At 36.7% G+C, this 27,018-nt stretch overlaps 2 protein-coding genes across 12 annotated transcripts in view; both read right to left on the bottom strand.

Annotated features, from left to right (window-relative positions):
- Positions 1-3,636: 3,636 nt before the first annotated feature.
- Positions 3,637-7,135, bottom strand: cnn2 (calponin 2). Its single transcript, XM_055202221.2, has 7 exons — positions 6,927-7,135; positions 6,092-6,213; positions 5,920-5,986; positions 5,680-5,817; positions 5,481-5,597; positions 5,216-5,362; positions 3,637-5,135 (listed from the first exon to the last, which is right to left on the bottom strand). Exons 1-7 carry the CDS (start codon positions 6,984-6,986, stop codon positions 4,860-4,862), a joined length of 927 nt encoding a protein of 308 aa, XP_055058196.1. The 5' UTR covers positions 6,987-7,135; the 3' UTR covers positions 3,637-4,859.
- A 4,078-nt stretch (positions 7,136-11,213) lies between these two features.
- Positions 11,214-27,018, bottom strand: part of LOC129442264 (mediator of RNA polymerase II transcription subunit 26) — a 33,518-nt gene continuing 17,713 nt past the window's right edge. For 8 of the 11 annotated variants that reach the window (XM_055202214.2, XM_055202210.2, XM_055202213.2 and 5 more), the window contains 4 exons: positions 24,933-25,113; positions 23,130-23,289; positions 15,017-15,091; positions 13,192-13,254 (listed from right to left, as the gene is read on the bottom strand). In XM_055202214.2, the coding sequence (XP_055058189.2) occupies positions 23,138-23,289; positions 24,933-25,113 (333 nt within the window). In that variant the 3' untranslated portion in view covers positions 13,192-13,254; positions 15,017-15,091; positions 23,130-23,137. Of the gene's footprint in view, positions 13,255-15,016; positions 15,092-15,931; positions 17,210-17,288; positions 17,641-23,129; positions 23,290-24,932; positions 25,114-27,018 lie in introns of those variants that run through there. The other 3 variants (XM_055202218.2, XM_055202217.2, XM_055202220.2) reach the window with 3 other exon arrangements.

The following is a 27,018-nucleotide window of genomic DNA, read 5'->3' as shown; positions in this document are numbered from 1 at the left end:
CAATAGCTCATTGATGCAATTATCTAATCAACCAATCACATGGCAGTTGCTTCAATGTATTTATGGGTGTGGTCCTGGTCAAGAAAATCTCCTGAACTCCAAACTGAATGTCAGAATGGGAAAGAAAGGTGATTTAAGCAATTTTGAGCGTGGCATGGTTGTTGGTGCCTAATGGATTGTTGGTGTCTGAGTATTTCACAATCTGCTCAGTTACTGGGATTTTCACGCACAACCATTTCGGGTTTACAAAGAATGGTGTGAAAATGGAAACACATCCAGTATGCAGCAGTCCTGTGGGGGCGAAAATGCCGACCGATTGGGCCGACCGATTGAAGCTGATAGAAGAGCAACTTTGACTGAAATAACCACTCGTTACAACAGAGGTATGCAGCAAAGCATTTGTGAAGCCACAACACGCACAACCTTGAGGGGGATGAGCTACAACAGCAGAAGACCCCACCGGGTACCACTCATCTCCACTACAAATAGGAAAAAGATGCTACAATTTGCACGAGCTCACCAAAATTGGAAAGTTGAAGACTGGAAAAATGTTGCCTGGTCTGATAAGTCTCGATTTCTGTTTAGACATTCAGATGGTAAAGTCAGAATTTGGCGTAAACAGAATGAGAACATGGATCCATCATGCCTTCTTACCACTGTGCAGGCTGGTGGTGGTGTAATGGTGTGGGGGATGTTTTCTTGGCACACTTTAGGCCCCTTAGTGCCAATTGGGCATCGTTTAAATGCCACGGCCTACCTGAGCATTGTTTCTGACCATGTCCATCCCTTTATGACCACCATGTACCTATCATCTAATGGCTACTTGAAGCAGGATAATGCACCATGTCACTAAGCTTGAATAATTTTAAATTGGTTTCTTGAACATGACAATAAGTTCACTGTACTAAAATCACCCCCACAGTCACCAGATCTCAACCCAATAGAGCATCTTTGGGATGTGGTGGAACGGGAGCTTCGTGCCCTGGATGTGCATCCCACAAATCTCCATCAACTGCAAGATGCTATCCTATCAATATGGGCCAACATTTCTAAAGAAAGCTTTCAGCACCTTGTTGAATCAATGCCACGTAGAATTAAGGCAGTTCTGAAGGTGAAAGGGGGTCAAACACAGTATTAGTATGGTGTTTCTAATAATCCTTTAGGTGAGTGTATGTATATCCTCTGTATTTTTTTCTTTCTTTCTTTTCTCGCAATTTTCAAAATTGTTTTCTAATATTTTTAATATGAATGTTATTGTTCACCGGATATAATGACTACGGCTAAAATTATTACTGATTTATGGTCATATGAAATTCATCAAAGCATTATTTGTGAAACAGTTATATATGTTGATTATATGTAAAATGTATACAATAAATTTCAATCACTGATTTCACATTAATTCTTTATTCTTTTACATGACCTTAGTCAATATTAAAGATATTTTCACAGAATGTTCTTTACATTATGTAAAAAAACAGTAAATCACAAAAAATTACTTTTTCACAAGCAGGGTCTCATTTTATGCAAAAAGGTCACTGCTATTAGTTTCTGTAAATATTGCAAACACATTTTGTCAAACACCATCACTGAACCAACTGTAAAATAGGCCAATGCACGAACATAAAGGCTTGTGTTTTGTTATATAACAGCTATTACGTTTAGTCATTATGTTCTTTCAATAGTCATCCTTTCCTCTAATGTCTATCATTTCAAATAAAGTATTGTGTTTCTGTTAAGAACCACAGGGTGGAACATTTAACAAACTAATAACATCTAGTTATATAACAACTTAACTTAGTTGAACTTGAAAACCCTTCAGTTGCAACTCTTTGTTTTTACATTTTAATAGTAAAATAGATATTCACATTATAGACATTGTTGCTATTTTAAGCGATACATGAAGAGACAGTGTGTGTAATAATACCACAGGATTAGCTCAACATTACGTGCTTCAACAGGAATCAAAAAAGATCAATCATTCCCAAACATGAGGGCAAACAAACACCTGTCATAATGGCACGCATAATTTCAATTGCCAGAAAACTAGAGATAAGACCAAACGTTTACAGATTTTCAACATGAAAATTTGCAGCGATGACGATAAAAATCACAAACTGAAGCATTAAAACTGAAAACAGATCTTGTAAAACAGCGCCACCTAGTGCAATATGCAAAAACAAATTTTTAAACTAAAGAACATTTAGGGGTAATTCATTCTGCAGATGAAACATGGTACCGGTTTGCATATAATAAGTCTGTTAATGTAAATTTGTTCAAAACTATTTTTTTTTCAAAACGTGTAATGTGTCCTGCTGTCTTTTACCACAAAATATCAACTTATCCCGTGGCACAGACGAAAGATAAAATTGCTGTGGCATATATAGCTTCTTTCCTTTCCAAATGTAAAATAAGATGGATCTATCCATTCTGTCATCCCTATACAACAGCAGAATACTAATAAAAACAGCACTTTTATTAGGAATATACGTTTGCACTACGCTAATGATAATGCAATACATTTAAAAATATAATACAATGCATTAATAATATAATTCATTTCAGTATGCTAATGAGAATTGGTGCTTTATTATCGTTAAAAGGTCAGAATGCTAAAAACTAATCTAATGCAAAATATAATACAAATTATAGGCTTTTTAGTAAAGCACTTAGGGGTCCTGGGTGGTGGAACTCTTAAATGTCTTTTGCTTGTTTCTCCATACAAATCCTTGCATTTTCTGTCGTTAGAAACACATTAAATATTTTGATTACAGATATTCCTCCATGCAAAATCTCCTTTCATAGGAGTTGCAAGCGTTAAAAAACACTAGCTTTAAAAAATGTTATAATGTAATGATAACCACATCATTATAGAAGAAACTGAATGCTCGTTAGAAGCAAACATTAAATCGTATGCAAAAAATTGGAGTAAGGGGGTGATACTTATCAATGTAACAAACGTTTCCAACGTACGTTATTTTTCGGGTTCTAGCCACTGTAATAAAAAAAACATGTCATGTGACTTCTAAAGTTTAACTTTTTTGACGAAAATTTCCTTGTGGATTTTGTAAATTAAATTTTAACAGGCATCATGTAGGATGCTATACCTGGTGTTATGTATTATCCTAGTCAGCGCCACACGGCGGCAATATTGGGTAGATTTTGAGTTGAGTTGTACATTTTCGATGCCCCATTTATCTTGGTTTTTTTTTGGGGGGGGGGCTGTATTAGACTCGACTAGATCACTTCACTTGCACTATAAAAATATGCCGCCATAAATCCATTCAACCTACACTGTAAAAAAATATTTGCTGCCTTATTTTGTTAAATCAACTTAAGATTTACAAATCGTTTTATTTATCTTGACGAGAGATGAATTGTTATAACATATGAGTTATTATAACCTATAAATAGTTGAAAAAAGTCAAGTAGCAACTCATCTCTTGTCAAGATAAATAATGCTAAGTTGATATGACTTGTAAATCTTAGTTGATTCAACAAAAAAGGCATCAAAGATTTTTTACAGTGTACTATTTTAAGTTTTGACTAGTGATGAGCTGACATAACTTTTAAAAACAAGTTGAAATTGTTTAACATATAAATTTGTTAAGAGTAACAAAAATAAACACATATTACTTTGGTCTTTCATTTTTTTATTGGAATTCTGAAGAAAGACAGCAGGATTGTTCATCACCCTTTATTAGGAACCCAGTCTTTACTACATCCAACCGTCAAAATCAATTTGAAAAGTAAAAAATCCAGTTCCTAATCTGGAATGTTTAAGATCACAATGTTATACTTCAATTTTCCTATCACAATACTATAATAAAAAAACAAGGTTTGCTCCAGTTGCTCTGGCTCTACAAACAGGGAAATATTTCACAATGTTCATATAGTGACAAATAAAAGTGAGGATAAAAAGTTCATATACAAAAACAATAATACAAAGATGACATCTTTTACACACATTGTACAAAAAATTGCTATTCTTACAAGGAGTTGCATCTAAGTCTAAGACAATATGTGTATTACATAACATAATCCACATTCATAATTTCTCACCATGAGAGGAAGTATTAAATATTTAGAATGTCAAAAGCAGAAATGACTGATAAAGCTGAAATGAGTGATAAAACCTTCCCTTCTGCACGTCCCAGCAATGTGTTCTCACATGTCTGAACACACATTTTAAAAATATAAAAGGGAAAGACGTTGGACCACATAACTCAAATAAACACGCACCTTATCTAAATGCTTGATAATCTAAAACGTTAAACTTTTTAACTGTAACAGCATAAGCTCACCGTAGCTTCACTAAGCAAAAGAGCACGATTTCAAACCCCTGAGCATATTATATCTTCAATGCATGAATTAGGCTCACGTGACACTCTTTCTTGTCTACTTAATATTGAATTTCTTATAAACAGTATGATTTGAAAAAAAATAGTTATTTCAATGGAACCATGTCATAACCCTTTTTCATGTTTGTGTTATAACATCATATAAAGATCATCATTTTGAAAAAAAAGAGAGAGAAGATCTATACTAAACTAACAATTAAGCAAATACTAAATATTATTTTAGTGGTTGTGCAATTAAATGAATCATATATAATACAAAAATGATCAATATAACACTTAACTAATGTTTTTAAGGTCTTGCTCCAAATTGTCAAAACACACTGTACATCATTATACTTTAAACATACATGATATGTTCTGTATTGCTCACTTTCTTACACCATCTACAGCCAACAGATGGTAAGTCGTGGTGTAATGGTTTGTTCTTGCTCTTTCGTTAACAAGGAAGTGGTTACTTCCCTTCAGACTCGCATTTCGCACAGCCTGTGATTAGTCATTTCAGTAATCTTGCCCATCATCCTGATAACCCTGGTAGCCTTCGTCCTGGTAATCAATGTAGCCAGGAGCGTCAGAACCTCCTTCAGTAGCGTCGGCCACACCTTGAGGGCAGTATTTGGCATCGTAGATTTGGCGGCCAAGCCCAAAATTCTGCCCGCTCTGGTTGGCCCCCTGATTGTATCCCATTTGTAAAGACATGGTGGAGTTATCACACTTGTCGGTGCCAGTTTTGTGGTCATAGATGGCACGACGGGTTCCTGGAGCTGTCATGCCAGCCTGAACATAATCAAGATACCACCACTTTAGAGAAAACTCATGCATCAAATGACATGGGGCACGGGGATGATGGTACTTACCTGGCTTGCACCCTTGTTTGTTCCCATTTGAAGACTGATGGTTGAATTGTCCATTGGGGGGAGTATGTGTGATTTAGGATCGTAGAGGTGCCTTCTAGTACCATAAGCATTCATTCCAGCCTGACTCGCACATTTATTGGTTCCCATCTATTAAGACATGTTATGAATTAGTTTTGTGGAAGTGCACGTACCTTTTAAAGTCAATCATACTAACAACAGTTCTGTATGATTGTTATTATCATTCACCATTTTATATACATCATACCTGAAGTCCAATGACACAGTGTCCGGCTTTCATTTTCTCCTCATCAAATGCTCTCTCCTGTTTCTCTGCATACTTTACTCCAATGTCAACACTTGAGTGATTGCCTTTGGTTTTAGCCTATAAGTACAGTAAAATGAAGGGCTGTTTAAAAACAAAATATATAAAAAAATGTTTTGATATTCCCAAAGCAAAGGCTCACCATGCCAGCCAGTGCCAGAAGGGTGGTCTGAACCTGCGTCATATTTCCATTCTCGAAAAGATCATTAGCCTCAAAAATATCATGAGGTTTGAGACCATAGTTGGTGATTGCTTTAATGAAGTTGGTCAGGTTCTCCAGCTATGAGACATTAAACACATATGATTAATGGTTAACAAAGACAATGTCCTTGAAAATATTTTCATCACTAGTCTGAAATGGCTTTAAAAAAAGTCGGCTGACCTGATGCCAATTCATGGATGATTGGTTGATCTTTTTCACAGACCCTGGCTTAAGTTTGTTTATGAGCCTATGGGGAAACATAAAGTGTACTGCATTAACAAAACATGGTGTACAGGAATCGTATTCACCTAGCATTGAGCACATATGAAGACAAACACAACACTAAACTTACTCGCAGAGTATAACACCACTTTTTAACCCTTTCTGGAAGTCATCTCCAATTGACCGTCCAGTAACGTTCTCAATCCAAATGCGTAATTCTTCTTCTTTCTGGATGTCATACTTCTGTGCAATCTGGTGAAATGACAGCAGGTATTTTTAAAAGAAAGTGAGTATGGCCATTACCCTTTAATGTTTTAATGTTGAATCTACATGAGATGATTCATTTAATGCTTCACGTAATATAAACAAACAGTTGAATTATTTATAACCTTAAAAAGGTGTGAGTTTTAAGCCCAGATTAAGATTTTAAAAGGAGTATTCGTGTTCATACGGTGATGGGCAAACCGATCGACCTATGACATTGAAGTATCGCGAGAGCGATTAGACAGCACAGCTTTTCGAAAATCTCGCGATAGCATAATGTCATACGCCAATCTGTCTGCGCAGCGCAGCGTGTATTCGAACACACCTAAAGACATTGTTACACTAAAGGCAACGCCCCAGAACTATTATTTTCTAAATGTTAACTTGTTTAAGAGCAAATAAAAGTTTTATCTAACTTTCGTTTAACCCATTTTTATTTGAGAACCAACCGGCAATTGATTATTTAATTAAATATGCATTACATAAAGCACGAATGATGCTTAAAACTTGTAGAGTAACACGTGTGTAACATGCTAATAAGACAGGAAGTTCAAAACCTTATGTCGAAATACTTTGGCAAACTTTCACCAGAATGATACCGACCGACATTCTCGCGAAAAGTTGCAATACACCAAATAAAAGCTTTAAGTCGCTTTAAATGCTCATAAAAGCTAACATTATCAATGAATCACTCCACATACCTTGCTTTTTACTTCCGCTGAGAATCCATAAGCTGGTCCTCTGTTGAACTGTGCAGACATTGTCAGAAATCGATTGTGACAAACTTAAAAACAAACACTGGTTAATCGCGTTTCGGGAACCGAAAGAATGACTAGGGTATAATATAAGTGCTTGCTTTACTATTTTAGCCTATGTAGATTCAACACTTCCCCTGTTTATTTCGACGCACCAATAAAATTACAGACCCCGCCCCCTTCGTTCCTTTTTGGTCGTGATTGATATCAAAAACTCCATATATGGCACTAAAGTACCAAATTCCTTTACAAAGGGAGTATCCCTGTGTCCATCCTGGAATTCCAAGCAGGCCCTCTGGGAATACAGCAGGCTACTGAATGATGTCACTCAACATTCATTCAGTATTTTTCGGGAATGCTGAGAGAGCAACATATTGAATGATACACGTAATCGCATGCTTTCAAGCACACTTTAAAGCCACCCAGTGGTAAATGTTAAAAATATTTGTTTTTTGGAACAAATAAAATGTTGAACTTATTAGTTAAAATAGTTATAATAAAGCAGTTATAATAAAAACTTATAGAAGACACTAAATAACAGCTTTTACAGAATTGGTGTATGTAAACTGTCTACATACAGAATTACATTCTAAAGAATTGGTGCTGTCCCACATCCAAAAAACACATTTATAAAGCATTTAAGTATTGAAATCTTAGATGTTTACTAAGTTACTTCTATTATCTATTAAAATACACAATAATATATTAGGTAAATGAGTAAAATAATAATAATTATTTATACTTTCAATTGGGAGGTAACTGTCTGGAACCCTAACCTTTAAATTAACCTCAAAATGAAGTTTTACAAATAATAAAAAAAATTAAATATATTTTAGATTTTTTAAATGTAAAGTTCAAAAAAGTTATGTTTTATTTTATTCATGAAACTGCATTTAAAAATTGTTTCCTGCATTTTTATGTAACTGAAACATGTTTTAGTCTGGCTTAGACTGCTTTTACAGTTTTTCTTAATTGCTAAAACACATTTCTAGAAAGCAGCACTAATGTTCTCAAAACCTTAAGCAGATATCCAAATATTCAAACTAAATTCACAAAACCCTTGACGCTTCCAGCTAAATCAAACAATCCCTTCAAAACCGTTTTAACTGTACTTAAAATCAAACAAAGCTTTCAAATCATACACACATAACTCAATAATATAAACACTAGAGAGCATCTATTAGGCAATACCTTAAAAAAATGGAAAACACAACATATCCAGGACATCTGGTTACAGAAAAATACATGTATGTTGTATATAACAACACACTTGTCAAATACTGTTAATTTTCTATTACTAATCACAAGTTTAGTTCAGTAAATATAGTGAATACTTTACTGTAAGTACTGCTTAAATAGTAAGTTTTCTATGTGTATGCAGTACTTGTATTTTGTAAAAATTCAGCAATCCAACTGCAACATTTTTTTCAGTTTCCAATCCTACAATTGGTAAAAAAATAACATTAGAAAAAAAGTGTGCACAATTTTAAGTTGTTGTGTTTACCGAACGATAACGGTGTTGTAGCCGTGTTCAACTTTTGCCTGCCTTGTGTTTTGCATTTTGCAAAACAAGTGTGAAATGTGTTTTTAGGGAGAAGCTTGTTTTTACAGTTTTGCAAACAGTGTCTAACTGCCTAAACTTGTTTGAGGTCTTTCCAAAAGAGTGAATGATTTGAAAAATTTTAGGCAACTGTGGTTTAGGCAACTGTGAATTTGGTTCAGAGAACAGGGTTTAGTGTTTAGCAATTCAGAAAAACTGTAACCACACTACTACATTTCTCATCGCACTCTCCTCAGATAAATAGATAAGTCCCATCATGTGTTTATAGTCTAGAAATGCTTGTAATGACTTTTACTATGATCTACTTAATGTTTTTACAATTACAATTAAAAAAACTTAAATTTATAAGTGGAGCATTCTCAAATATATTGATGAAAATTTACAATAAATATTAAAGGGCCATGTCACAAGACTTTTTTAAGATGTCAAATAAATCTTTGGTGTCCCCAGAGCACATATGTGAAGTTTTAGCTCAAAATATCATTTAAATAATTTATTAAAGCAAGTTAAAATTGCCACTTTGTAGGTGTGTGCAAAAATGTGCCGTTTTGAGTGTGCCCTTTAAAATGCAAATGAGTTGATGAAATTCAAACACTGATCACAATGATGGTGGTTTGTTGCAATTAAAACTCAATTGTGCTTTTCTCTGCACTAAATGGCAGTGCTGTGATTGGATAATGCAGATTAAGGGGTGGTATTATTATATAAAGAGCTCCTTTTGACATCATAATGGTTTACCAAAACCAAGTTACTGGGTTGATCATTTTCTAGGTTGATAGAAGCACTGGGGACCCAATCATAGCACTTAAACATGTAAAAAGCCAAATTTTCATGCCATGGCCACTTTAAGGATACCTATTAGAAATAATGTGTTAAATACTTTTATTTGATAATATCTGCAAATTTCCCCCACAATATCTGTTACATTTTTAGTCATTTATTTTTGCTTATCCAACTCAGAAAATCACCTAAGTGACATTAAGATATTATTTTATTAAGTAACTTCAATCTTTAATTTTAGTGATGCTTACAAAATCACTGTTTTTTACAATGTATGCTTAAATGTTCCCTAATTTGTAATTTGCTTTCAATTAAAGCATCTGCTAAAACAATAAATGTACTGGAAGCACAGCTAATAGAGCACTGACAAATTCAGTCAAATAGGATGTCCATAACAAACCAGTCATAACTACAACAAAAAGTTAAACCTATGATTAAATATAAATTAAACAAGCAAGGTGATGCAATGTTTCGAGAGTCATATCCTCAAAACAAAAAACTAAGAGATCTAATCACAACACAAACACCTTCATTGTGTAGGGATATCCTAAATGTAAGAAAGGGTACCATGATACAAATAGTTTTGATCATTTTATTTTTCGAACAAACGAGTGATGTTAAACACTGAACACATATACTGATCAAAAATGATCAAAGTAGTCTCTTCCTCTAGATTTAAATTGCAAATTATATTTGCAATAGCCTAACCAAGTATTGAATTGATGGCCTTTGCTTTAGAAACAATGAATATACCTGGAATATCTGACATGGTTGTAAGAAAACATATTTTGAATTTTTTAAACCAAACGAAGGTAGCGGAAGCCTTTTCAAACTTTTTACATTAAAGGCACATTGGTAGGACGAAGGTAGCAGAGCACACAGTGTTTGCAAGTCGGCAGCAAATTGGTTTCAACCCATTTCACAGGACGTTTGTCTTCAAAACAATGGCAAGGCATTGAAAAAACACATTTTTGAAAAAAAAGAAATGTGATCAAAATGTAAAACTTAAAACACTGAATGAATAATAGGACCAGAACCTATAAATCTAGGTCTATGAATGCAACACAAACGATTGGGATTTTCATTCAGAATGCGTTTTCTTCCAAATTAAGAACATTGACAGACACATAAAAAAATGAAGACTTTGCAAGGTTTGACATGGATTGCAAGAACTATGTACAGACAAGCAGGATAATGCGCATTTTTATTGACACATTTATAGGACAATGTGCCGATTTGAGAAAATAAAGACCATAAAAGGTGTTTCCTTCCGCACCACCCAAACAAAAATCTCAATGCCGTACATTCACTAAGGCTCTTCAAATAACAAAGTCATTGTTGAATGTTATTTAGTAAGGCAAAAAATATCTAAAGGAATGATAACAAGTATATTTCCAGCATATTAACATTTTCCTGCTTTCCTGTCCTCACAGTATGAAGATGAAGAGTAGCACCCTCTGTAACCGTTCACTGCATTCAAACGATCCGATCTAGGACTCGATACTTATTTCTTTTTTGACATATCCATATTTGTGTTTTTATTTTTACAATTTTCTAGGCAAACAGATCTGTTTAAAATATTGTTTTATTTAACACATCTAAAAATAGATTGCTTTTCTCTCATATGAAAATCACTTATTTTAGCTATATTGAGAAAGAAACATTAAGCAAGAAATAATGCTCGTACAGTATGGAATGTCGGTATCTACTGCAATAAGCACATGTATGTGAAAGCCGTTGTGGAAAAACATTGACTTAAATATGCCTCGCAAACAAGGGGCAAATATGTGATGCAATCAGAAACGCCTCCAACATATTTGCACATCTTAGTGGATAACCTTCTTATAAGAAAAATGAAAAGAAACAAATGGTCAAATAAATAGATGCATACATGATAAGAAACTTTTATAATTTATTCTTTGTCACATAAAGCTTTTTGTAACTGCCAAAAAATGTTCTCGACTTGCTTTCAAACGTATCCGTACTGCTCGATGCTTGCTCTGACCTCCTATTCACACATTGTGCAATAACTGGCCCTGTTAAATCCCTGCGAGCCATTATATACAACCCTTGTTTGCAAATTCTCGTTGGTAGCAGCACATTACAAACAGGACACCTTTTCAGCTCCTTCCTGTGGAAAGCTGAACTTGGATCAACCCCTGTTCATTCATTACACTTGTAAGATGAACCTAGCACAGAGCAACAAGGAGAGAAACTCTCAATCTCCTCGAACTCGCAGTGGGAACTTTTTGGGAAACCTTTCCAACTCGGGTCAGCATAATCCCTGTTCTCTCAGTCTAGGCAAACATATGGCAGGATGTTCAATTTGCTCTCATCACCATGAGGATCCAATGATATACACTCTGTCCAATCATACCAGGTTCCCTTGGTGTCATGGCAACCGTTCACCCCTTGCCAGTGTTCACTGTGTATTCTGAGAAGGTCCTCATTCGTTACCTCCCGAGTCACCCCGGGTAGTTCGGTAACGGAGCTGCTCGGTACTAAAACGTGCGTTTTCCTGGACTCTTTTACATCGTGTTCCTCTCGTTTCAAATATTCAGTCATGAAAAAGTGCGCCCCGTGGGTCTGCGCTCCAGAGGATGTGAGAACATTGCTCTGAAGATTAAGGTAGGATTGAATAATTTCGTTTCTGGACAGCTCCTTCCAGTTCGTCTGTTGAAAGGGGTTGGGGACAGATGGAGGCGGTTTTTGTTGGGGTATCTCAGTCCTTGTGACCTCTGTAACTGGCGGTCCTTGGCACTCTTCCTCGTGGTGAGTTTCTTTCGGAGTGAGGGGCTTTATCTGTCCCGTCACGGGATCGAACGTCAACCTACGTTCTTTTAACCGCACAGGTTTGGTCCTGTCCTCTGATGTCTGGCCCTGAAGGTTTACCATGTAGTCTCTGGACCTGTATTTCTTCCGCTTTTTGCCATCCGAGTTGGAAGTCGCTCCCTCTCGTTCACTCTTGGTCTCGGAGGCCTCCAAGCTGTGGGTCGCTTGGTGGGAGGCGAGCGGGGAGCCGGATAGCGGCTCCAGTGTTACGCTGCTGTGTGGGGGCTGGGAGACTCTTTCTGTTGATCTGTGCAAGTGCATCGAGTCTTCCAGCCCTACCGAGGACGGACCGTCGCCAATGCACACTTGGGCTGGGGAGGTTAAAGGCTGCAATGTAGGCAAAGGAGAGGGCACTTGGGCAGAATTCTGGGATGGGCTCGAAAGAGTCCCTTTAGGTGCATATGTTGAAGACCTCTTGGCCATTGTCTCGTGTGTTAAACTACGTGGACTTGAGGAGTATCGAGGGCTTTTAGGTTGATGCTGCCCACCCCCAGACCCATCCATTCGCGCATGCTGCTGTAACACTGACGTTTTGAGTAAAGAGGAAGTGCTAGGTGGTTTGGTTAGCCCGGGAGAGCTCGGATGAGGCTTAACAGCATTGACAGGAATTTTGTTCTGCCTGTCATTCTCAAGGTGCTCGGTGCGGATTCTGTCAGAGGGTGCGTCCTCATCTTTATCTAAGAGAGACTCAGGACTTCCCCTAATTCCATTTGATGGTGGGGAGGAAGAAAACATTTGCTCATAAATGGATGTTTTTGTCATTTTGGCTGGCAAATGGGGGGTATCCCTCTGCTCTGCCCGCCGTTTTCTGCTAGATTTCTCCGCCTTTGGAGAGTAAGTGTTGTGGATGTCATTCCTGGTTTTGAGCTCTGGAGCAATCTTGCTTGCCGGGGGTACCGCTGGAGGCGTTTCTGTCCGGCAGGGGTGAGCACCTCCATTGGCAGAGCCCGGGACGTTTGGCACTCCTCTCGCAGGAGTGTCACTTTGGCCAGGCTCGATGAGCCTTTGCCAGTTCCGCAGAAGTTTCTTGGCACGTTTGGCAAGGTCCTCATCCTTCGTTTTCTTTCTTACATCATTAATTAGCTTTCCTAAGCGAGTTTCCTGCATTGAAAAAAAACATTTGGAATAAATATTGAGAAGTCTCAGACAAAAAATGTCATTCATAATTCTTGTAACTGAGAACCATTATTCTTCACATATAGGGGTGGGTCTGTTTTTTACGTGTACGCAAATGTATGCGCCAAGTCGAATGCAGAGCCTTGCAAAGTATAGTTTGACTTGTACGTGGAAACCGTCGTTCGACACAAGCAATCACCTAGATTCTCGTGTTACCTACGCATACAATGTAGGCGGGGTTTCAAAAATCGATTCTCGACGTACTACTCAGAATATTTGTGACGTCATTACATCGCATTTGCACTCGAAATCAGACTAGTGTTGGAACTTTTGCTACTAGTCTTTGAACTGTCATACACTGTACTTTAATGCAACTAAGAGCTCATTAAAGCCATTCTTTTTGACATACATGTTATGTTTATGTTGTCAGACATTAAAACAAGTAGAAAAAAATAGTAATTAAACTTGACTCATTAATCCTACATGTCTGTCTGTGTGCTCTCCGCTACTGTCGTTGACTTCCGCCTATTGGTTCTCTACGTTATTATTTTGTAAACTAACTTTCAAAGATCTATGTATTACATTAGCAATCAATTCAGAACCTGAATCTTAGAATTTAATTGTGCTCCCACCCCTATTCACATGACAGGTTTGTATGCAAAAACACATCTTGTAGTTCTATGGCAATAATAAAGCATGAAATATATTAAATACCATGTTACATAGACAACCTAAAGGTTAATATCTGTTTAAATGTTTTTTTTTAGCAAACATAACATTTATTACTAATAGCGATGCTCCGATCAGGATTTTTGCAGCCGAAACAGAGTAACGAATTGTTGTCTTGATCGGCCGATACAAATGCCCGATACTGATTTTTCAAACTGATATGCGGGCTCTATGATGACTGTAACTGTTAACCTTTGTTCTAGATAAAGTAATAACATAGATGTTGCCTTTATTAAAACAATAATATACCCAATTACTGCAAGTTATATAACAGAGAATCAAATAAATTAGCACAACAAATATTTCTTCTGCAAAGAGCCTGTTAAAAGTAATGAAATTAAAACACTTGACAGTCTTTACTGTATGAATTAAATATACACGCATTCATATAAAGTACAACAGTTCTTCAGTCAAGAGCACAGTGTGACTTTATTGAGAGATGAATAAGGTTACTGTAGCTTTAAGACGTGAGAATGCTAGCTCTGTACACGTGCACTGAATGAGAGGCTGCTGTGTGTGTGTGTGTGCGCGCTCACGCGTCAGGTGTACGTAGACAAAAGCGGATGTGAGGAAAATAAAAGTTTAAACTGTCAAAATGCAAAACGCATGCAATTAATAAACTTTTGGCATGCAGGTGTAATGTTCGCAATAGATATGTGTTGTATACGCTGTTTGAAGGGGATGTAAAGACGCATCGTTGTTAGGACCATAAAAAAATACACATATCTCTATTAAAGCAAAAAGAGAAATACAAATTTGCAGGTCGCATATGAGCGACGCGTTGTAAAAATGCTCGTGCTGGGTAAAAATGGTCTCTAATTGTGGCCGCATTCAGGATCCCTATGATGACAAAAGTAAATGAAACAATTGGTTCATGAGATCGGCAAACTTAGCGAGTCCCGATTGAGTCATTTAATGCCGTTATCGGCCGATACTAAACTGCGGTCGATCGAACGGAGCATCCCTTATTACAATGTATAAAAAAAGAAATATTTTGATCATTATACATCTCACCAACCTCAAGTGCTTCTTTGGTGATGGGGTATTTCTCCAAATTGGTAATAACATCAAGAACTGCAACCATGTTACAGATCTGTTCAGGAAGAGAGAGAATTTAACAAAACAAGCTTAACATTGAGACAGAACCAAAAGTTATTATGATCTGAAATAATGAACAGATGAATTGGCTCAATGTCTAATATAAAAAACAAACACACTGACAATACATGGCAGATAAAAAAACTGCAGTTCAACTAGTAAAGCACACCGCTAACATCAGCAAGGTCATGGGTTTGATTTACAAAGAACATACTGATAAAGTGCATATCTTGTAAGACAGAAAGTAAAGAGAAAAAGCATCCGACAAGTGCATACATTTTAAATAATTAAACGTGTCTATACTCTCATTATTGACAATATACCATATCAGAATCATTTACTTCTCTTATACTAATGGCCAATGAAATAGTGAAGAACTGTATCACCTGTGGTAGCAGAACCTCACTCAACAGGTTGGCCATGAACTCAAGGGCATCACTACGAGTATGCGACCCTCCTGACCCTCAACCTAGCAGTTTACCCCAAGAGATTTGCAACTATGCAAATGATCTACAGACACGCCACTGGAAAGTATTCAACAGTGAAAAATAAATGGTCAAAGTATACCAGACTGGTGGGTTGACCGATATGGGTTTTGACTGGTAATGCCAATACTGAGAAGGCTGATACAACACAAATGTAATGACCGTAAATGAGAAACCAACTAAAAATTAGTAAAACTAAATGAACATTTACCGTAAAATTTTTTATGAATGTGTCCACTTCAGGAGGCATTTCTACAAATTAGTGCATTTTTTAAGTTTCAGCACAACTATATCTAGTTAATACACCCAGTAACAAGTTATAAAAATAACACCAAATAAATATTACTTACCTGTCACAGGATTTGTGATTGTAAGGTAAAATGTTACGAGTTTGTTTACATCACACCTGTGTTCCCTGCTGAAACTACCGCTGGGCTGTGCATCTGACAGCTCACTGTACTGTATGAACAGGACTTTGATGCACACTCGAGTGTTGTTGTGTGTAACAATGTAAGCTTACATCAAGTTCAAAAAGTGAATGATAATTGCTAATTCCTTTGTCTGTCATACAGTGACTTGACATTTGAGTGGCCTTTCTTAATTAACAAAGAATCTAAGGAATGGAAAGACTGTCGGCCAAATCGATAAATATCAGCCACAGCAATAAACCTGAACCCAAACTGTAACTAAGTCCAAAAAGCAGAAATTAGACAAACCTAAAAGGACTCAATCTAGTGAAAAGATAACCTACATTAAAACCCTAATGCTATGACATGCTACATGGTCTGCTTTGCATCTCTATGGTGACAACTTTCCACATGCCCTTTACAATAACTAGTTTCTCCTCTCTTGTAAGGGCGGTTGGCGAGTTAGCCTAGTAAACTTTTCAGTGTGCCTGTTATTTTTTCCAGCCAGAGGAATTTAGTTAGCACTGCACACCGAAATGCAACGTTGCCGGAGAACAGCAGCTGGTTATGTGTGCTCAGGTTAGCTGACACTCAAGTTCACACGCATTCACATTTGAGATCGCTTTTACGATTGCAAGGCATTAATATATATTAATCTGTACAAAACCATTGCTTGTGTGTTAGGTTTATAGACAGAATACTCAATGAAACAGTTGAAAAGTCATAAGCTAGCGCGATGCTAGTGCCAATGTGTCACCTAACGTTAGCCACATAGTAAGCTTACTTTAGTCCTGATCTGCCATATATAAAGTTAAATCAAACAACAACATTTCCCACCGTACAGATGAACAGTATGCATACTAAACAACTTAAATTAAGCGTCGACCAAATCGTGCATGACTTAAACGCACCCCATTGCTATCGACTTCAAAACTAGCAGGTAGCTTGACACCGAACGGCTAACGGACAACATGTCTGTCACGCAGACTTCACACAGCATGTCATCTGTGTCTGATCACATCGTTCACCTTAAAACAAGATAGATGGGTGTATAAAACACCTCACTGCCGATTTATGTCTGAAGTCTGTGCTTAACTCCAGCCTGTCTGGCTGCTCTGTTAGCACAGCGCGTAAGATAAATGTGCCTCTCAGTTAGCAAGCTGGCTAACGGGAGCTCGAGCTCACATCTCCGTCGCCGTGTTGAGCTCCACACGCTTTCAAATAAAGCAACGAAATGTAATTGTGTAGGGGAAAGCGAGCTTCGAGGCTCGGGTGGCGGGAAAGTGAGCGGATTACTCACATTGCTGTGGCTATCGATGGCCTGCAGCAGCCGGTCTCTCATCTGCTGCGGGGTTGCGGAGGCCGTTGTCATTGCCTGCTCTGTGCGAAGCGGCCGACGGGGGAAAAATCCTCCGGATTCAAGGGCTTTATGGATTGCGTGAACTCACAGGCCTCTCGGGAGGATGGAGAAGTGGCGGAACCACATGTTTCTAACGTGACTGTTGGCTTGAGAAGCGGTGTGTATGTGTGTGTTCAGTAGGGAGATGAAGGTTCGACGGTTCGCCGCCTCATTGCGTCGAGCGCTCTCGCCGATCTCGTGAACTGCACTGGATCAAAACCCTACACACCGCTGCATTATGGGAGAGCGCGACGTCTCGTGACGTCATCACGCAGGTTCAAACAAATACTCAAGCGACAGTGTGCAGTATGGGAAGTTTTTAAATTTCAGTGTATGGGGGTTGTTCACATAATGCCGTTTTACTCATAACTGATCTATTTTGGCGAGTATTTAAATAAAAAAGCACAAACAAATAATTATGCTTTTGAAATTTTTTATTCAATTCCATAAACAAATATTAATGCAAAGGTACAAAGACTTTAGCTTCCACAGAGAAAAATACAGTAAGGACAATGGGATTTAGCTCGGTAACATCTTGTTTTAAATAAGTAGCATACACTTACACACCCCACATCTTTATATATATTCTTTTTTGCTTTCTTTATTTCATAGAAAACATTCTGTAAGAGGAACATTTTTCTTTCATTTTTAAAGGGTCAGATAAACAAAACCACAGAGCTGCAAAGCTGTTCCTGAAAGCTAGGTTTGCATATTTGGTGAGAATAATCATGACCAGCTGCAAAATATTAAATTAATGTCTGAACTTCGCAGTCAAATGTATGTGCAACGTCTGAATTATCATATCATATACTGAAAAAAATATAAATTAGCTGCCTTTGTAGAGATATGAACCACTAGAATAGTAGTTCACATTCATTAAATGCACATACTGTATGATGATCTTAAAATTTTGTTTATACATTTAAATGCCACTAGGTTGGATTATCATGTCATCTCTCCTAACATTTCTTGTAGTTAAAACAAAAGTATACAAAGTCACTTGATAGGAAAATATTTCCAGTTAAAGAGATTTTGATAACTGCAAAAAAGCAGGACATCACATCAAGACTTACAGGTATTTAAATATTCAGTACCATGCAGCAAACGTTTTAACAATAAAATCAAGTTTTAGTGTTTAGGATATAAAGTAATACAGATTTTTATGTAAATAGTTGGCAGGGGAGGTAATAACGGCTGATTTAAAAAAAATAGGTTATCAATGTTAACAAAAGGTAAAGTAAGCTAAGCTATTTTTAAACTGCCATTAGATGCAAAAGCATCTACATTGTTAAACCAAGCATTATTAACTGGAGGTAAATAATTTAATAGCATGACTAAAAGGTAAGAACATTTTTGGCTTTATACAAATGGCTTCGTCAATAATAGGGAAAGTGTGCAGGTAACATATACATGCACACTTTCTTCACAATTTATTTTACTGGTGTTATAAAGTAGTGTCTTACAAATGCTGCAAATATCTTAAAGAGAAAAAAACAAGTTATTTAAAGAGGGCTGTTTTAAATAAAATCTATTGGCACACTCATTAAAGCATGATCGTTTCACAAAAAAGAATTCCAGATCTGCTATTGTTTGAGAAAAAAACAACACTTAAAAAAGGTCACATTCTTCCTGATCCCATTTTTCAAACTTTAGTTAGTTTGTAATGTTGCCGTTAGAGCATAAATAAAACCTGTAAAATGATAAAGCTCAAAGTTCACTGCCAGGCGATACATTTTCTTTAACAGAATTCACCTTTCAAAGCCTACAGCGATTGGCCGGTTTGGACTACAGCCCTCTATTTTCTGCTTTAATGACGTCAATGTAAGAGTCTTTGACTAAACTCCGCCCACAGGAATACATCAGTCACTAGCTAAGCACAAATGGCTCTGGCTAAGCTAAGTTGTCGAATCACAACACACTAAACAAACTACAAAATCAGAACTCGTTACGTATTTCTAAAGGAGGGACTTCATAAAACAAGGAAGACATCAGCCGGTTTTTACGACAGTGATAAGTACAGATAAGTAAATTGTGTGAAAAATACCACGTTTTTTACACGTGAAACATGAACACATGTTATATTGCGCCAAAAATCAAAGGTTCAAAAACACAGGAAGAACGGGACCTTTAAACAAAATTTACATTAAGGAGAACCAAATTATAGGGGAAAAACTTTACCTTACAATTTGTTTCCCATGAAAGAAATCAAAAAAAAAAAAAAAAAACCGAAATAAAATAATACAACCCTTTGTTTTTATGGCTATTTTCATAATACTCAACATAATTCTGTTCATATTTAGATATTATGTTTAACAGCATAACCATTAAGCCGGACTCTAGCTTTATCCTTGTACTTATAGTAACATCAACTTCGTTTCTTTCCTTACTGAGAGTCAATTTGTAACATAGTGAAATGTTTTTTATGCCAAAAACTTATCTTTTTAACTGCATTATGAGAACTCTTGTAACAATATATTTCTTTTAAATTAAACCTCAAGTAAACATGTCTTACAAGATAGATATATTTGGAAATCTAGGAGCTGAGCAGATAAAGCAACCATAGCAAAGAAATTACGAATCTACAATGCAGTAAACAGACCTTAAGCATGATAAGACGACTTTTACAGTACTTAAACATCAAATTCCATACATATATGAAAATAGAAGAACACCTGCCAGAAACGAATAGTTCTACTGCAAACACTACAGAACAAAGACAAAAGAGGATATCATTTCACAAAGCTTTAACAAAGTTCAGTGTATAGAGGCTGAAAAGCAAAACTGCATGTACAATTGCCGCAGGGATTTAAAAAAACAAAAATCTGCCTAGAAGTGTGATCTCACTTGATAATAGACACAGATTTTTATTTAAACAATGAGTCAAAGGAAAGTTAGAAATCCCTGAACAAAGGATAATATAAAGTCCACGTCAAAGCATTTTGAAATATTGAAACATATAGTTCCATATTATCTGTTTCATTTATAGATTTTTACATACTTTTTATATATTAAGCTCTAATTTTAAATTTTAAAATATAGAAATGTATTAGTGTAGCATTTATGTACATGAAGGCTGTACATACATTAGATACTGAATAGAAGTTACAAAGAAGACATTTTCATTTTTGCATGCATTCCTTTTATATCTGTTACTTACTTTTTTAGATTCTGCTTCAATTTTTGTTAATGACACACTTCAGTCCACGGATGAAAGCTATGTGAAGTTAAAACTGGTCCATTATGAACTAAGACACAGTCACCAGCTTTCTTTGATGCATTTTGTTAATACCGGGGTACTTTCATACTTTGCTAACACTACATAAAAAGTTTTGATCAAGTATAAAATCATAAATAGACAACAGATACTTTTTCACTTTTTCAAAAATACTTGTCTTAGAGTAGAAGGCAAAGGCGGCCAAACATGGGGGGAGAATAGACCCAGTGCACATAACAGTCACTCAGATGGGTGTAAAAAGAATGAGGAAAAAAACGTACTATTGATTAAAGTGCCAAGTAAATGTATGAAGTGATACACGTTCACATAAACGCGGACTACACGAATACAGATGTGAAATAAAATGTCACAAAGATAAAAGTGCGCAGCTTATAAAATCACCATTTTGTAAAGGTGATCGGCCATGCAGCCACTTGCGAGTGAAATGGAGGCGGCACAATAACACAAAGGGCAACTATTAACTAATCGACACATGGAAAAGACATCACAGTAACAAAAACAACGCTAGTTCAGTAATATGTTTGGTCCTACACAAAAAGTGATGAAATACATTCTGGTTTCAGCAATGCTGCTCTTTCCATGAGGCAGTTAAGTAAAGGAATATATAACAATAACTGTTTACCTGACACATCCTTCCACTTGAATATTTTACATTTTTTAACATTTGCAGCATGATCCTCATGAAAACAATTGTCTGAGACAAAGCACATGTTGGTCATGCGTTTCATTTATACAAATGTACACGGTGCAATCAGATCTCATATGAGAAAAGTCCTTTACGAAGTAGAGATTTAAAAACATTTTTCATGCATTAACTATTCTGTTTCTACATTGCTGAAAATAAACAAAGCCATCTGTGCAACAATTAAAATTCACTGCATGGACTTAGAACGAATAGATGCTATAAAAACTATACTTTTGTTTGAGCCATTTTTAGTATTTTTGTGTTCTTAAACATTTAATTATACTTTGCATAGATATTTTTCCAAATCCGGTTATCCCTTCAGAGAAATTTTACAAGGATAACAAAATTTCTTAAAATATTTTTCTTGTATTTAGCATTTCATTACTTACTTTAAACATTAAGATTGTATTAATGTTACTTGTAAACAAACTTCTTACACTTTATAAAGTGGTAAGAGTATAAAAATCTAGAGAGAAAAAAATGAGAAAAAGATAAATGTGATTCAAAAAAGGTAGTAAGAGTAATAAACCTCCCCTTTTGGGCATATGATGTCATGAGAACCAGAAGACATGACAGCAATGAGAGCAATGCACCAAAACAAACCCAGAATCACTTACAGCTATTTTACAGTACCAAATTTTTCAGAATACAACAACATTTTCACAGAACAGAAATGACAAAAAACTGCATTTTCTCAGTGTAAGGCAGAATCTGGTTATCACAGTGACTAGTTTGATACACATGCAAACGTCATTATCATGTACTGCGTTTTCGTTTCTTAACCTGAAAGTAATGCTAAAGACTGCAGCATCATTTTGACTGTATCAGGTACACTACAAAGATTGTTTAACATACAGTAGCTGTGCTATACTGTAACGCTACATGCACACTGTACATTGAACGTAGAGGTACACCGAATTCACTGGTGTGAAATGTTTCATAGAGATCTGCTTAATTTAAATTAGTGCAATGATATGTAACCATGTGCATATACACATGCATATCTAAACGCTTTGGTGACCAAAACCAAATTAAGCACAAGAGATATGAAAGTTTCCAATTAGCCTATTTTTTTCAGCCAGATTCATTTGATCATAATCCTCACAAAGTGCATTTATCATCTTTAGCCACATCACCCGGAACCATGACTAGACATTTATAACAAATTACAATCATATATTCAAACCACAATGAAGAAACATAGCTGTCTTTGAGTACATTAGTGTAAAGGTAAAATGTGTTTCAGCTGATGCATGAGGCTAACAATACTGCCCTTAAAATGGGGAGGATTAACACTCCTTTTTAACCATTAATGGTCTTATAAGCAAGAAACATTTGTACAAAGAAATAAATTAAAAACCACTCATGGCAAACAATGTTTTTGGTGGCATATGCATGTATAAAAGTGCATAAATAAATATTTGTAGTGAAAACAAAGTGGCATGTAACAGATTTTTGAGCCGGGAGGCAAGCGATTGGAGGTACGGGGGGAGCGAAAGGGGCTTCTTTAGGCAATGAAATGAAAGAACATAAGAAAAGGGCATTGAGGGATCTTATACAGTATATATAGTCCCATTCACTCATCTAGAGTTAAAGGTGTCAGTATAATCCTAAATAATTGTGGACTGTGGCAGCGCTTCTAGCATTCTCCATAGCACGCTATGAAAACATTATCAGACACTGCAGCGACCACCCACCTTTCCGCATGGTGAGCTTTGAGAAAACGGGTCAGGTGCCCCTAAACACACTGTGGAGATCATAGCTTCTTCTCCCACGTAACCATACCAATCTCTAAAAAGGGCAAATTAATAATATAATATACCTAAAATATTACAGCCTGTCCATCCGGAAAGCATCTTCTGTGGCGGGGTCTGCAAGAACCATGTCAGGATCGTTGAGCATGTGCAGGCCGTCCAGTGTTAGCGGATCGATTTTCAGCTCATCCAAGGGGAACTGGGAATCTGCGTCAAAGCTCATGTCACCTGTCAGAGGATTGAGAACTCTTTGAATGGGCTTGGGAGACAGGCACCCCTATAACTACAAATTAGTCAAGATAATGTGCTAAACATTGTCTCGGGTGTTAAAGTCTCCCTGTAGTCAAGAATTTTATCAGTTAAAGCAACACCATGTAGTTTCCATGTAAAAATGACTTACAGCTCCCCAATGTGGTTGAAAAGCGCAACAGTGCCTGGCAGGGGGAGGGGCGGGGGTGTGTTTACTACCCTCCACCTCGACTTTCAGAGTGTGCTTGTAGCAGCTAGGAGGCTGTTCAGGTTGCAGCAACAGTACAGTTTGTCCAGTTAAAAGTTGTTCTATCACTGAAATAATTTTAGAGACATTATTTAAAGGTAAAAAACTACATAGTGTTGCTTTAAATCACATCTTTGAGCATCATAATTAACATAATGAGTTAAAAGTTTTACCCATCACATTTTTATGCTTTAAAGAGCTTGAATGTACAACTTTGTCTCACTGCGTATGACACGGATCTATGAATATGCAAATTAGTCCCTGCCTCTACTCAATTGCACAACTCGGACCATAGACATGAATATGCAAATTAGTCTCCGCCTCCACTCTTTCGCTAGCCTGGTTAAAACCAGACCATTCTCAGTAGTAACTGAGTTATGGTCTGGCAAAATTTCATAGACAAATAATTTCCAAAGGGGAGCCACCATGGACATCTCTCAAATGCCTCTGTGTCCAATTGGATAGACCTAAACCCAATCACAGCGCTGAAGGAGATGACGTATGCAGAGCTATATCAGACTTTTGCCAGATCCAGTCTGTAAGACAGCGATAACATCTTTTTTTTTTTTTAATATGAAGGCTTTGAGTGTTGTTCTTTGCTCAGGTTTTAACGAAAAGGAAAAGTTTAAATCACTTAAAACAGACGCGATAGCTGATTAGAATGAGTGATGTTCCACGGTGGCATACATCTTTATAATGTACAAAATCTGCTTCACCGTCGCTGCGCTGTCGTCATCGTGTAAAGCCCGCCCCAATGTTTCTGATTGGTGCCGTGATTTCTCGGCATTAGAAATGGGCTTGAATGGCCTCTTGGCAAGACTACTTGCAGAGCAAATCTAAATTTGCCGGAAGTTGTCTGGGTTTTCCCAGGCTACTCTTTCGCACCACTTTGGACTATAGATATATACGTGAATAGATGCTACATTCAGCAGTTTCAGACACATAACTGCTAAGCACTAATCTTTAAGCACTTTTGTTAACAGGTTAAAGGTATAAAACCGTGCATGTGTGAGCAGCACAGAAGCATAGCTAAGAGTCTATGCGGCATCCAAACATAATATCTTTGACTTGAATTACTGATCCATGCATTCAACCGTTACATGTTTGTGACGTTGGAAACCTAGGCGATTTTAAACCGTGGGAATGAGACGGTCTCCAATTTTATAGAGAAAATACTCAGCAATGGTGTTGAATGATAAATTTGCTGATGGCTTGTCTTAAGACATTAAAAACACCACATAGACCTATTAACAACAATACAAAAATGATTTTCCCCACAGGGGGACTTTAACATCCCTGATATTTACTCAAGCATACACGTACTGCAAAGCTACAGGCAACATTATGCAATATCCAACCTGGGCAGATGCAATACCTGTGAGAATGATGTTGGGGATGTTCCCATGGCTGCTATAGCTTAGCTGCTGTGTGTCCTGCAGGTTGCCGTGGCTACCGGTCAGGTTGAGCATTGCGGCCTGCGAGTAGTTTAGAGTCGATCCCTCTGAGTACAGACTGTTTGAGCTGAATGCATTCTCAATCATGTTGAACTGCTCTAGCTAAAGAATCAAAAGAAATGTAGGATGGTACAATCAAATGAAATGTAGATATAGAGAACACAACCAAGGGAAAAAATAGTATGAATCATTTCATTAATCAAATATAAATAATAATCTTTGCACACTATTAAAATCGGAGTAAAAAAGCCACTCAGCTTGTATCCAGCATTATAAATATATAAGTCGTACCATTTTTTTAATAAACAATGCGGTCTTAAATTTGAGCTAGGCGATTACATCTTAATCATACTGTACACCTGCAAAATGTGGTAGGTAGTGCCAAATACACATAAACAAGTTCACCTGGACTAAAGCAACCTGGTAGACTACAGTTGTATACAATAAGGCAGATTTCTACTGTTAAAGGAAAACACCACCATTTTTCAATATTTTACTATGTTCTTACCTCAACTTAGATAAATACATACCTATCTTTTTCAATGCATGCACTTTTAATCTTTAATCTACAGCGCTTCGTGAATGTGTTAGCATTTAGCCTAGCCCCATTCATTCATATGGCTCCAAACTAAAGTTTTATTTTGTGCCACAATAGCCCCCTTCACCGTTCACGTCACAGTCGGTTCCCACTGCGCATGTCAGGGTCAGAAAAGTCATTACAGCAGATTGAGTTGCGTGTTATTCGGTATCGTTAAAAATGCCTACTTACGTCGTGGGCTCTGAAAATCGCACCAGGTCTTCCGTTAAGTTTTCGTGATTCATGCAGAATCTCAAAAACAAAAAAATACAACATCTGCGGCTGCAAGCAATTAACGTGCAGACTGAGACAATGCAAATATGAAAAGAGGCTTGTGTTTGTAGTGCTCACTTCATTTGAGGTAAGTCATAATTTTTCAGACCTGTTAGATTAAATTTTAAAGCCTCGATTGTATGAACAGTTTGACCCCATGCTGCGCGCGCACCCGATAGTCATTCAATGTTTACAAACCTTGAAGGGGTCTATACTTACTCGTGTAACTACTCATGTAACAGTCTTTAAATAGGGAAAAAATGGAAGTGTTTGGTGGCTTCTAAATTCATCCCTGTTTGGATCCTAAGGAAAGAACGGGGCTAGGCTACATGCAAACACATTCACGAGGCACTGTACAAAGATTAAAAGTGTGCGCATTGAAAAAAGATAGGTATGAATTAATTTGTATCAGTTGAGGTAAGAACATAGTAAAATATTGAAAAATGGTGATGTTTTTCTTTAATGAAATATTAATAGGCTAAGTGTTTTTTAACAATGAGATGAACCACCTACTAGTCTAATTGTTATAAAATCCAGATGGGCTACAGGTTATATATGGTACTGTATGCCATATTAAAGAATGTGGGGAACCAAACTGGTCCCCTTTAACTTTTAAAAAGTATTTTTAAATGAAAGCATTTTCTTTATAAAAGACAAGAGTATTACATCATTACTGACTGAATGTGCCAGCCCCACAACAGTAAACAACAGTCATCACCTTAATAGTTATTTTATAGTAAGATGGTGCCCCCTAAAATTATTTTGGAAAGATAAGCGATATAAATTTTATAACACACACACACACACACACACACACACACACACACACACACACACACACACACACACACACACACACACACACACACACACACAAACACATATGAGTGTATGAATATAGATCATTTATAAATTGAAAACTGCACATCTGGCATTCATAAAAATACCCATTTTAAGATTTCCAAAAAAAAAAAAAATGGTATCAAAAACAACACTGCGAATAAATGATGATCACTGTGTCTAAAAGAAAGCTTTGGTTAAACCTAAGCCTGTTATCTCACAGCTTTCACAGCTGCCCTCTAGTGGTCAGTTCACAAAACAGAATTGTACCTGGACAGGAGGCACAACATTTCTCAAATCTAAGTGAATCAGATCGT

Source organism: Misgurnus anguillicaudatus, chromosome 2 (genome assembly GCF_027580225.2).
Source record: "Misgurnus anguillicaudatus chromosome 2, ASM2758022v2, whole genome shotgun sequence".
Lineage (NCBI taxonomy): Eukaryota > Metazoa > Chordata > Actinopteri > Cypriniformes > Cobitidae > Misgurnus > Misgurnus anguillicaudatus.
This window is presented reverse-complemented; position numbering and strand designations above follow the sequence as displayed.

Coding starts and splice junctions, on each gene's coding strand:
- cnn2 (XM_055202221.2), bottom strand. CDS start 6,986: ATGTCTGCACAGTTCAACAGAGGACCAGCTTATGGATTCTCAGCGGAA. Junction 5,818..5,919: donor CATCCATGAATTGGCATCAG/GTCAGCCGACTT, acceptor AATGTCTCATAG/CTGGAGAACCTGACCAACTT. Junction 5,598..5,679: donor TTCTGGCACTGGCTGGCATG/GTGAGCCTTTGC, acceptor CTGTACTTATAG/GCTAAAACCAAAGGCAATCA.